At 49.9% G+C, this 13,187-nt stretch overlaps 1 protein-coding gene across 1 annotated transcript in view; it reads right to left on the bottom strand.

The window, feature by feature from the left end:
• Window positions 1–11,438, bottom strand: part of CCDC85C (coiled-coil domain containing 85C) — a 117,081-nt gene extending 105,643 nt beyond the window's left edge. Inside the window, exon 1 of the mRNA XM_064512095.1 lies at window positions 10,066–11,438. Coding sequence (XP_064368165.1) covers window positions 10,066–10,777 — 712 coding nt within the window. The 5' untranslated portion in view covers window positions 10,778–11,438. The remainder of the gene's footprint in view (window positions 1–10,065) is intronic.
• Between the last annotated feature and the right edge of the window lie 1,749 nt (window positions 11,439–13,187).

Raw genomic sequence — 13,187 nt, 5'->3', positions numbered from 1 at the left:
CAAAATAAGTAATTTTTATTACCAGTACTCTGTCAGCATCTGACCATACTATTTCAGCATAAAATTGTGGACTGTGGTATGCAGGTTTTCCTGAAGCCACTTCTAGTATATCATGCTAAAAACAAAAATGGGAGGAAACCAGTGAATAGCTGCATATACGAGACAACGGGTAGTCCTCTGGCTAGACAAAAATCAAATAGACCATTACCTCAACAGGACAGATTATGTCCATTTGTGGAAATTAAAGATATTATGAACTTCTTTTGCATAAAAGACTAAAACAAGTGTGAAGAGTCTAGGTGTGAACTCTGTTCAAGTCATACAGTGTCTCTGCAGTAACTTCACTGGGCACGGAGAGATACCATATTACTAAATGGTCTACAGCCAGATACAAAGTCACAGTCATCCTTCAAGGAGCACAGAGTGACAGAAGTGGCATTTATAGGACAAGGCATTATCAATAAGTGTCACAGAGTGAATGAAATGTACCTTAGCAAGTAAAAAACTGCACATGAAAGATGGATGCAAGCCCTCCAGAGAATGTTTAGCACTTAATGGAGAGTCAGAAACTAGGCATGCAGGATTTAACCTTGCATTTGTGATACGCAGCAACCTGTCTGCAGATGATCCAGGGCAGAAGATGCGGGTGAGGACAGTTTTTAAATCTAGTCAGCCCCAATAGATCAGTCAAGGATACTGACAGCAAGCCTCTTGCTTGAAATGGTTTCCATAGAAATATTAAGCTTTGGGGACTGGAAATGCTGTAAGGCTTACTTTTTCTTTTTCTTTTTCTTTTTTTTTGAATAATGGTTTGTTTTTATTGATCATCTTAGAGCGATTCTTTTATCTGCTCCCTTCCTTTCTGTGGCATCCTCCGTCGGGACAGGACAGAGCAGCGTCCGCCCTGCAGCTCTCCCTGTTGTGCTGAAGCAGGGCTCCCGGCACCAAACAGCTCCATTTCGTTATTCCAGGAAAGTTTAGGCATGTCAGACAATGCTGCTGAATCCACAGGCATAGGTAGACCTGGAGCATCCTATTGCTCCAGAGACAATTTGAAACAGCAGTGAAGTATCTACTCTCCTGTCCCTTCCTCAGCCCTGCTCCATCTACTTGGTCCACAAACTCTTTCCACTTTCTCCCACAAACATTCAGATGCCACTGACTTCTCTGCATGAGAATGAATCCCCAGCAGACAGGGAAGTTTGGGGATGAAATGGGGGGAAAAGGAAGCAACATGCAGTCTTGAGTTTCATTTCCTGGAGCTGGGGGACAGAGCAACAACTGAATTCAGAGCGTTCCAGATTTGACTGAACTAATTCTGCCAGCAAGCCTGGGTTGATACAACCACTTAGGGCAGCTAACATGTCACTCTTTCATTTGCAGCTTACGGATGGCCCATGCCCTGGCCAGTTGCCCTCTGACCATAAGCCCATCACTCCTCCCTACTGCTCCCTCCATTAGAGACAACGGAGAGATCTCCCACCACATCGAGACTACACAAATAGCTCCAAAGCTGAGGCATCCAGTCCTACAAACCTATAGGAGAACCTCACTGAGCACAGTGGCCTGTGGCCCATCAGATTTAGGGCTGCTTCAGCCACACTGTAAGCTCTCTGGAAGTGGAGAGTCTGTAGTCACCCGTTAAGTCAAGTGACACTATGTCAATACTGTCAGCACTCAGTGCTGTAGAGTGCCCCAGTCTCAAACCCAACTGATAAATTAACCTGTCCGTAAATTAGAATCTGCTGCATCACGGACACTCTTTCAGAAAGCCCGTCTGCAGGAGGACCCACATGGAAGCTGACCACGTGGCCTCACTGGCCGGGAGGAGGAGAGAGGCACGACCAGGGCGACGAGGGAGACAGACCAGCAGCTCCCAGTGGTGCAGCCTTCTTCGGGCACCAGGCTGCCTCTGCATAACAGAAAACCTGAGAGAGGGTGGACGGGGAACGACCCGCCGCTCTCGCTCACGGTGACCTGCCCCTGCCCGCCGTGCCGCAGAGGACATGCCGCTCCTGAATACGGACCTGCCGTATCAAGTGCAGACCTCGATTACCTGAAGCGCGAGTTGCCCGAAGAGCATTTAAGGTGAGTTAGACTGTGTTGGTGTTAACGCCCTTTCTCCAACCCCATCTCGCACGTGGCTGGACTGCACGTCGCCTCGGCGGGAGGCAGCGAGGTGAAGTCTCAGCAGAGCTGCCTTTTAGCAGGCACGGACACTGCGCTCTTTCGCTAGAGCAGGTCACTGCTCGGAGACATAAGGAGAAGCCACTACAAGCAACCAGCCTTCTGACAGGGGCAAACACCAAGGCAAGAAGCAATTTAAGGGAGGGAAGTCTGTACATTTGCCTCTATGCGTGGGGACAGAGGTAACCTGGCATAAATGGTCTCAGCCCAGACGTGAGCAGCTATAAAAGTATTCAAAATAACCTGTACAGCAGCCCTCAATTGCCATGGTGATAAATGTTTCCTAATGCCTAAGAAGAGCTGAGTCCTGAACTCCACACACCTCATTCACCAATAAAAGCGCTCATTATCAAAAGAAAAACAAATACAAATGAATTGTGGCCATTTTAAGCCTTCCTCAGCTCAAGGGCTGCTTTACACACTCCCGTTTCAATGGGGAGCACTGTGCTCGCACAACTGCTAATTCAGAAGATGGAGCTAGCCTGCTTTTTGCTTCACAATTCAGTAGGCAACAGAAAGACAGATTCTCTGAGACAGTGTTACTTTTTCTGCCAGGAGTTATCTATTTGCAGAAGTGGGTCAACTTCCTCTTGGTGGACATGTTAGTGTGCGAGCGCCTAGGAGCACTGCCTGCAAATTTCTGCCCGCTCCGCATGCGGGGGAACCTCTGCACATAACTATTTCTGGCAGCCAAGTGTTTCATGAATTGCAGCAAGTTTACCACAAGGGGATGATGACATTTGGAGACAGGGCAGGATGAATTCTGGCTCGCAGACAAAAAAATCAGGTTAAAAATACAGAATGCAGATGCGAACCTAGCCAATCGCTGCAAATCCTCGGGAAAGCCGGACACCCAGCCCCAAAACTCCCCTGCTGCACGAGGCCGCCGCCATGTGCTTTGCAACGGGATGCATTACAGCTCCATTGCGAGCATGGGAAGAACTTCAGCATTAACCAGCCTTCCGGGGGTCAAGTGTTTTCAGTCTATTTTAAACAGGTTGGTAAATCTTTTCATGTGCCTTACACCACCCCTCAGGATGTACACCAAACATTTTTGCCCATTTAAGCCTCTCACCTACATCTTGCCCATCAATGAGATCAGCCATTTTCTATCTTTGTTCTGCTCCCAGAGCATCTCTCAAAGGCAGCCCGAACACAGGAGGATGCCGCAGGAACAGCCGGGGGGACAACACCAGCAGGCACTGGCGTGGCTGTGTCTGTGCGAGACCGGAGCAAGGCCACTGCCCTGCTCCTTCCCCAGGAGAAAATGACCTGGGCCCTCCTGCCCTTCTCCTTCACGGCCCCACAGCTCCACCAAAGCCTTAACACTCAAGCTTTCAGAGGCAACACTTCTAAGCCTCGCTCAGCAGTAGTGTTCGTGCCCCTCTTCTCCTCACACACACCAAATACAACACATGCCAGGGCTGCATTTTGGGTTCCCGTGCCTGCCACTTAATTAGATCGCCATTTAATTCAATCCTCAGCTTTATTTGATGAAATGCCTCCAGAGGGCCAAATCATTTACATTTAACCAACACAGCTTATTCCTCTTACATTTGTCAAACGCAATCAAAATAAATGGATAATTCCATCAAAGGCCCATTGAAAATTGCCTTTTAATCAATACCAGTTTTTTCCTTCAATGGGACAGCTGAGAACAAAAGATCTCTTTAGAAAATTGAAAGACTAAAACAAAAGAAGAATGCAATACTATAGAGCATATATTTCCAGATAAGGTCCAATTTTAGTACCCAGTTAAAATGTCGCAAGCCTTCTTTTCAGAGACACCAGCTACCCTCGAGCTGCAGAGTCTAAAGGGCTGACACACATTCAATACCCCAGCAAGGAGGGAGATTGAGAAATGACAATGACAAAGATACCTCAAGCTGAGCACTCCAACACTGAAGCCCCTTAGATGAGTGGACAACTGCTGGCTGTAAGAAACTCAAGCTGTAGTCTTAGTGTCTGAAATCTCAGCATTTTCAAACCTATTAGCAGAGCTCAATAAACTTACAGAAAAGATGGAGACAGGTATTTCTACAGAGATGTTACATTTAATATATCAACCCAGGGCAAGTTTCCTTGTTTAATTACACGTAATTTCCATGTCGCTGCCTACAATACCAGAAATACTGTCATGTTAAATATAGCATTATCAAAAAAAAAAAAGTTAATGCAATATGCAGAGGATGAAAAGTGCTATCGATATAAGAAAGATAGTAATTTGTCAAGTAGCCAAACCCCTACTCCACACCTTAACATTCACAGGGTCATTTAGCTTTGATGCACCTCCCTTATAGAGAAGGGGGCTTTCTCTGACATGAGGGCCAAGCTGCTGTGCTGACTCGGCATGAGGACTGCAAGGGTTGACATATGACTTGAGGGAGAGAAGTGAATTCCTGCCTTTCACCAGGGCTAGCACAGTTGCATTGCAAGAGTGAACAACAGTCACTATGACACCTTGACTAGGATTCGTCTCGCCTGACTTTAGATGATTGCCTATGCTGCCTTCCATCAGTGGGGAGAAAGGGCATGTTCAGTGTGCAACTCTTCTCCTCCTAAGGAAGATGTAGGTTGTGTGAATCATGACATGGAAGGGTCCCTTTCTCTCCACTGCCTATAAAGGGAGCCCAAGGAGCCCAAGGTGTTGAAGTCTGTATTGTAAATACCTCAAGTTAAATGAGTTGAACCTCACCCTTTATTTTTGCCCTTGCATCTTCTCTTTTCAGAGGCCTCACTAATGTGCCCTAGTAAGTATTATGTATATTGACTATAAATACTCTAATTAAAAAAAAAAAAAAGAAAAAAAGGTCTTTGGCCTAAAGGGTGTGAGAAGAAGAGGAGAAATAAGCACAGAGTGGCTAAGCTAGATCAATATCAACCCACAGGGAACAGCTATTTCTCTTTGCCACCATTTAAAATGTAATATATTGTACCCGCTAGGTAAATATGTGGACATTTACAAGTGGGAATCAATAGAACTAGAGATCTTCCCACCCCCTCACCCAGAGAGACCATTCTTCTTCCACTGGAGCAGATAGCAGTGATAGGCTATTGATTAATGCCTCCGCCACAGCTGGCTATCCACTGTGGCCATGGCTTTCCTACAGACCTTTCTGACCACTGCTGGTTTCAACTGATGATGTTTTTGAGAATGTTTTTTAGAAACCTAAATTTAGAAACATTAACATTTTACCCAACTGGAAGTCAAGGCAATGCTGGAAAAAGCATCACTAATTTGGGGAATCCAGAACAAACAGCACTAGTGGAAGGTGAATGAAAAGTTCTAAAGACAAAATGTAGTTGATGGGAGGAAAAATTAAAGCCTGAAAGCCTTGCGTGCACTGGATTTTGTCCCACTTTCACATCAGCAGCTAGCGTGTTTGCATCACTCCAGGCTTGCAGCATAGGCGAGGAAAGCCACAACGTGCACTTACCCTTGTCTCAAGGCGGCGTTAAGCTGGACTGGTAAAAATCACACCTTGCCTGCCTGCAGTATTGTAACAGCACTGGCAACAGCCCACCGTGACTGGCACGGGCACAACCCCTGCAGACAAGGCTGATTTGTTCTGCACTGGCACCAAGGGCACATTCGCTCCTTATTATCAGCTCTCCAGTGTCCCAGATGTGCACATAAATCCTACTGAAGCCAATTGTCCTCCTTTAGACTGTTATTGGAAAAACAGTCATTTGAGTCAGATCTTGAGACACCTAAAATTAGTAGAAGCATTTTCTCTGGCTTCAGGGATCTTTTGAATCACTCCTCCCAGTTGTCCCACATACCTTACAGTTCAGGAACATATACTAAGGTACCTGAAGGCTTTTTACTTCCCCCAGGCTGCATTAATGTGACCCAGTGCAGCTCTTCTTTTTTTTGGAAACTTTATTCTGGCAGAAAACAAGCAGTAGCAAAGGCAATAGCTCCAACTGGGCTGCCTAAATCCAGGAGTTTGGAAAGACTATGCCCATACACATAGACCTCTGCTGTGCATGCAAAGTAAGCCCAAAGCACTCGGGCAAGCAGAGCACAGCAGCTGTGCCTAGATTTCTGTCCTGGATCTGTGGGTTGAGCCCAGTTCCCATCATGTAGCTTGGAGGTGTCTCTATCTCTGCAGTCAAGGTTCCCTGCTTATGTGCGAGTAAGCAGAAAACGGAAACACCGTTTACTTGCAAGCCTAACAGACTTCCCCTTCGATCCCAGCAGACTATGCAGAGCTGCGTAGGACTGTATGTGTCATCCAAGATTAGCCGATTTCACAGTATCAGTTCCCTTATCTTCCATGAGCAGTTACTTGGTCATCAGGTTCCAGGTACCGGCTCCCCAAAAGCCAGCTATAAGAATAAACAGACTTTGGAAAAGTGAAAGGAAGATGGATAACAGATTCTTTAAAAAAAAAAAACAACACCCTGACTGGTACCATTTATACTGAATACACCTTACAAATCTAGAGTTTCAAGTCCATATCCTCATCTTGGGCCAGGTGAGGCCCCCACTGGGGCCAATAAATCAAGCCCTGGTTTACCAACTCACTTCAAAAGGACTGTTCAAGGGAAAGGAAGGAATATTTAATCTACCTTTGCTTGCCAAGATTTCATTAATAAGCTACGTTCCTAGGAGCATTTAACAGCTACCATGCTCTTGACTCCTTCAGAAAAGCATTAATCAGGTGCAACCATCCTGCTTAATACGTAGAAAAGCAGAGCACCGCATGAAGCCTGAGCAGAAGCATACCACTACCAGAGGAAGCACATTTTATGATTTTCTAGTTCCCCATAGTGTGTAAATTCATCTAGCAAACAGGTCACCATATCTTGCTCTTATCAGCTGTCCAAGGCTTCTGCTGTGCTCTTTTAGTACAGATGCTAAATTCTGCCCTGGATCTGCCTCCACCCTCCAAAACAAAGCATGTGAAGGCTGTTCATTACTGTATTAGTTGTGCTGGCCAGGCAGTTTTTCCTTTATCCACAGACAGTGTTTTACACAAATGAGACAGGAGCAGGGCAAAAAGAATTTTGTAACCTATAAATGCAAGGCCAGTCTTTCTCCTCTTCCTCCCTTCCACTCTTACCCACAGGGAAAAAAAAAATCAGCAGCAAAAGCGTATAAAAAGGCTAAAACCTAAACCACACCTTCATGCACTGAAAGCAGAGAAGGTGCTAGGAGAAATGGAGAGAATCCCACACTGCAGAGGCTGCTCAGGGGCAGCTCCTCCACCAACCTGACTTACTGGATTCTTTGTGTTCACCTGTCCTGCTCTTCCACATCGTGTCCCAGCTTAATGGCAGCACCTCGCAGTCCCAAGCAAGCTTCCCTGCCAGACTTCTTGCTGTCAGTCAAAAGTGGCCAGATAAGCTTTGCATTTGCATATGTATTCGCAGGCTTTTCCAAAGGCACATTCTGGGAAATGGCCTCGCTGAATACTGATGCTATCTGAGAATGACAACTATTTAAATCATTTTACAGCTTCACTACCTAAGTGGAGAGATCGGGCTTGTTTGCATCTTTACAGGGATTATTAGCTTAAAGAGTGTTGATCACATCTACCCCATCCTCAAAAAGGAAGCCATGCAGGTTGGCTGTAGAGTTAGCTTCAGTACTTCCTATAGAGACCATCTTCCACAGTTCAGGTCAGGCACCCCTTAAAGAGAAGTCACTAAAGCTTATGGTCATTTCTGAAGTGTTTTTGTTAGTCCATACTGCTCCTTAATAGGCAGAAGCATGAGGAAGGTTGCAGAAACATGCATGGAAACATAAGCATGTGCTTTACCACAGCTCCCTGCAGTTTCCCTCTATAGGGTAGGACACTAGACTCAGCTCTCAGTCATCTCCAGATGATGCAGCTGGGCGAGGTCCCACACACAGCATTTGAGCATGGAAACAGGGACCAAGCTCTGCAAGCAGAGACTTTTCTCTTCATCCACACCAAAATAACTGAATTCCAAGCAAAGCTTCCCATGGTGCCTCACCACTGGGTTTAAGGAAGAGCTCTGAGGCCTTAGGCAGTATCTCAGATTCACAGGAGCCCTTGATTAACAGGAACAAATTCAACTCACTTTGCCCAAGATAGCAGTGCAATAACAGAAAGGGATTTGGTCTAAAGTTCATAGAAGAGAGCTGCAAGGCCCTTCTGTCCCAAAACAGTAATGGCACATTCAGTATCTACCGCGTGCACTGTGGTCCTCTGTGAACAGCAATGCTTTACAAAAATAAAGTCACATCAGGAGCAGAAGCTATCTGCAAATTAGCAAACAAGATATTTCTAATTAATACAACACTAGAAGAAGGAGAGAAGGAAACACATTTTTAAAGATGCCTGCTGTATCCTACAACATCTGATGACCGGATCACTGTTTAAACCAGCAATGCCTGTCTACTGGGTTAGGTGGCTGTAACATCTCCAGCCACAAGCGGGGAAACACAGCTGCAGCAACTGAACCAAGCATGGCAAATTCATCCATGAACACACCACTGGGCTGATCAGTGCTGCATAGCCTCAGATCTCCTGGGGCACTGACGACTTGCCATAAATCACCAAGACAAGGACCAGCACTCCCTGGTCCCACCAGGACCGCCTGAAGCTCTGGGAACGGAAGAAACCATTACTTGGCCGATACATTCAGCTGCCCTCCTCCCTAGCGCCTTGCCTGCCCTCTCACCTTCTCTCCCTTTGGACATTCATGGTCTCTCCGGCAGCACAAGCCAGAGACAAAAATCAGTGGGAGTCAATCTCCCAGGCTCTCCATCCCTGAGGAGGCAGCTTCTGCGCTTGGAGAGGGGAATGCGTACCCCTAACTAAAGAGTACTCTCCTCTGTGGTTGGAAAAAGGGCTTAAGAAGGCTAAAACTCCAGGAGTCATATCTAAGGATTTAGACTGGTACCTGGTTTGATTCCTCCTAACCCCCTCAGACAAACTACTCCTTTTAGATGTCAAATTTGAAATCTTGTTGGTTTCCAGATTTCCCCTCCTCACCCTTTCAAAAGAAAAAAATCTCCATTTTAAAGACATTCCAGGATAATCCAATATTATTATTTTAATGCCTGATCACTATTAGACAACAGGGGAAACTTTGCTCAACTACAGACTGCCAGAGAAGGTTTGGCATGATTTCACAGCGGAGCTTGTTTCTAACTTTAATGACTAGGCTGAACAAAATTATGAATACAGTGTCCCTTCAAAAGCAATCTCCTTGCTACGAACAAAGCTCCTGTTTCTGACAGGGAGTGGGGGGAAGCCAAGTTTCACCTAGCCAAAACTGTTCAGCATGCAACAGCCAGCCTGCCTGAGAGCCCAGGGAGCTAACAGGTGATGCTTTATGGGGCAGACCCGGGCTTTAATCAACTGCTTCCAAAATTTCATCCAGGCTTTTATCAATCTCATCAAACTAACATGCAAACAAGCCAAGGATAAAACAAAATTTATTGAAGGAGAGAGGAGGAAGAAAGGAAGAAATAAATGTCTATTTAACTCTGAAAATACAGTCTCAGTCAGTCCATGATTAAAAAAAAAGACAAAACAAAACAGAAATCCTTCAGATAAAAAAGCCTCCATCCCTCAACCCCAGGCATCAGTAATGCAGCCAAGGAGCACCGCACTTGGTGCAAGCACCACGGAGCTGCTTGCCCCTGTGCCAGGTGAGCACCACCATGTGGCTGCACCTACCCAGCCCCCCAGACCACCTGACTGCTCTTCCAAAGCCCTTGGGGTCACCAAGGAGCCGCAGGGGGCGGGAATGGCTTGGACACAACCCCCCAGGCATCCCTCATCCCACTGACAAGGGGGGATGGAGAGACCATCCAAGGGCAGAGGGGTGCAGGGCAAAGCTGGTGGCACCTGCTGTGAGCGGGGTGAGGAGGAGGGAGGTTGGGGAAAGGCTCACCATTGAGACCGTTGGGGATGCTCCGGTGGTGAAGGGGCGCAGACAGGTCATCCATAGACCTCCGCATGGCCCCGGCCTTGCTGTCACCAGGCTTGTGGTGGTGGAGGTGGTGGTGATGGTGGTCGGGGCTTCCCGCACTGCCCGTGCTGGAGGTGCTGCTCCCGTCCCCCACGTCCCTGGTGCCCGACCCACCGTTGAGGTTGGTGAGGCTGGCCTGGCTGTCGATGGAGCTCCGCGAGCCAGCCCCGCTCCGCTCCTCATCCAGCATGAGCACCATCTCCTTCAGCTCCACGTTCTCCCTGAGCAGGGTCTCCTGCCTCGCCTCCAGGTCCTTCAGCTTCTGCTGGTACATGCCCACCTCCTTCCACATCACGCTGGCCGTGTGCCTCCCGAACCGCTGCCATTCCCTCGACAGCTTCTTGCCTTTCTGCCTGTCGTCGTCCAGGAAGCAGCAGAGCTCCCGCAGCTCCTGGTTATCGTCCTGCAACTTCTGGTTCACCTCCTTCAGCCCGCGGATCTCATGCAGGTGGAGCTGCAGCCGTCGGTTCACATCCTTCATTAAGTTGCCGTGTTCCACCATTAAGTTCATCTTTTCATTCTCCACTTTCCTCAGTCTTTTCACTAGCTCTTCCTTGCTCCACCTCAGCATCTCCTCTTCTGAAATTTTGCTCAGGTCTTCTTTAGACCCTTCCAGGGAATTTTTTGCCATCATCTGTGCCTAGACAGCGTCTGTTCTTAAACAGTAACAAATGGTTTGGCTTATTCGGGTTATTTTGTTCACCTGATTTCCTGGGACTAAAATTTACTGCAGCATCTTGGGGAAGAAATATTATAGTCCTCCGCAGATCGCTGGACAAGAAAGGACAGCAACGCCAGCCTGCAAGATCTGCTCCCCCCCAGACCCCATAATAAAAAAGCAACCCAGGGAAAATTCTTTTTTTAAAAAAAAAAAAGGACACCTCCCCCCACGGGGCTCGGGCTGGCAGGGAACGGGGAGGAAGCGCCGCAGCCCCCGGGGTGAAGCCTCTAAGGGGGATCGCCCAACTTACCCCGGGCAGAGCAACTACGCGGCGGCCGGCCCCCTCCTCCGGCTCGCTCCGGCCACTTGTCCTGCCACCGCCCCCCCGGCCCGCCGCTCCCCGCGAAATGCGCGCAGCAGCCCGGCACCACCAGCCCCGCCGGCGCAGCCCGCTCCGCCGCTCGGCGCCCCGCGGCACGGCACGGCGCGGCCCGGCACCAGAGCGACGCGGGGCCCAGCGCGCTGCGGCGGCGGCTGCTGTCCGCGCCCGCGGCGTGCGGCGCTGCGAGGAGCGGCGCGCGGAGCGGAGCCGGCGCCTTCCCGGAATGGCTCGGCCCTCGGCGGGGCGGGGCGGGCGCCGCGCCGCGCTGGCCCCACCTCCCGGCGGCCGGGGGCGCGGCCCGGCCCGCTGCTGCCGGCGGAGCGGAGCGGAGCGCGGCGCGGCCCGACCCGCCCCCGCGGCCCCATTGGCTGCCGGCCGGGCCGGGCCCGGTGCGCCGCTCCCCGCCGCCGCCTCGGGTTACCGGGGCCGCGGCCGCGCAGCCAATGCGGGGCCGCCTGGCGCCTTCAAACGGCAGGTACAAAGGGAAGGGCCGCCCCCTCCTCCCGCACCGTTTTCCCTTTATCCACCTTCTCTCCCGACCCTGCCTCTCCCGGGGGACAGCCGCCGGGAGCCGGGTGAAAGGCAGGAAAGGGGGCCGCGGAGGTGCCGCGGCCGCGCGGCTTAGCGAGCAGCCGCGGAGCGCCCGGCGGCATCGCCGCGGTGCCGGCACGGCCGCCGCCCCGCCGCGGGCTTTGTTCCGCCACCCGCGGCCCCGCTGCGCGCCGCGCCCGCCCCGAGCCGGCGTTGTGCCCGCGCCCCCTCGGCCCCCCCGCTCCGCGCCGGGGCGGTGGTGTCCTCCGGGCCCCGCGCGGAGCGGCGGGAGCGAACGGCCTCGCAGGCACCGCTGCTGCGTGTTCCTCGCCAAAGTCCGCCCGAGCCCTTTCCCGAGGGTCTTCACCGAGGGTCTGCTCAGGAGGAGACGTGCCAGTGCCGCTGCTGTGCGCGCAGCCCAGCAAAGGGCACCGAAAGTTCAGGGAGTTCAGGTGGATTTCCTACATCCTTGCATCACATCCCCTGACTTTTAGTCTAATGCACTTTTCCTCGGATTACACTCTCTCTAGGCTGCTTTTGACCAATATCACACTGTAAAAATGAAAGATGCACCAGGACAGAGCAGTGCTGACAGCTCTTTACTGCGTGAGGATCCTTAAAAAGCCCTAGGGAATCACCATCTTTGTGTTCCCAAGGAACCTCAGTAAATGATTTGACTCCAGGGTTAACTCAGTGCAATCTCAGATTTCTGACCACGCTGGAAAGCTGGTCGAGACACCCTCTAGCAAAAAAGAAAAGTCACATCTGATGCTAGAGTCTGGCCTATGCATAGAAGGGACATCAGTCCCGAGAAGGGTGGGGAATTGAAACTTTTGCCTGTTGGTGTTATCTTCCTAAATGTTAGCCAGTAAAGCTGCAGATTGCTGGAAGCTTTCCTGTGTGAGTCTGTGGTCATTGGTTCCTGAGCCAAGAAGTACCCTTGGCAATCTAAGTCAACTGCCTGCTCCCCACTAAAGAAGAACAGCGGGACTGTTCCATTTCTGGTGGAGTTTATCCTCTCCATAGACATTGTTGGCCCTCCTTCTCTCCCAAAGTAGCTTTTATCCCAGATCATAAGGGTAACAAGAGCTTGGGATAGGGAGCAGCCCCTAGTTCACATCATGTGGGATACGCAGGTGATCTCTGCTGACATTCATTACAGATATTATTAAAATGTGAGGAAGACTATTTTCCATAGTCCATACACAAATCAAGGTAGTTTCCTGGAAAGGAAGGGATAGTCATGCCATCATACGAAAGAGTGGTGAGGCCTTGCCTGAAACGGCTGCCTGCTCCCTTCCGGGAGGTTTCACTCTGGAAGAGGTACGGAAGGGGCCACTCCAGATCAGGAGACTAGAGCCAGGCAAGAGGGATGCAGAGCTGGCTCTCTTGCCTAGGAAAAGATGGAGAAATGCATGACTGCATATGGTGAATTCACCATCAGGAAGCACTGGGGACCAGTGCCAAATA

This window comes from Dromaius novaehollandiae, chromosome 5 (genome assembly GCF_036370855.1).
Source record: "Dromaius novaehollandiae isolate bDroNov1 chromosome 5, bDroNov1.hap1, whole genome shotgun sequence".
NCBI lineage: Eukaryota > Metazoa > Chordata > Aves > Casuariiformes > Dromaiidae > Dromaius > Dromaius novaehollandiae.
This window is presented reverse-complemented; position numbering and strand designations above follow the sequence as displayed.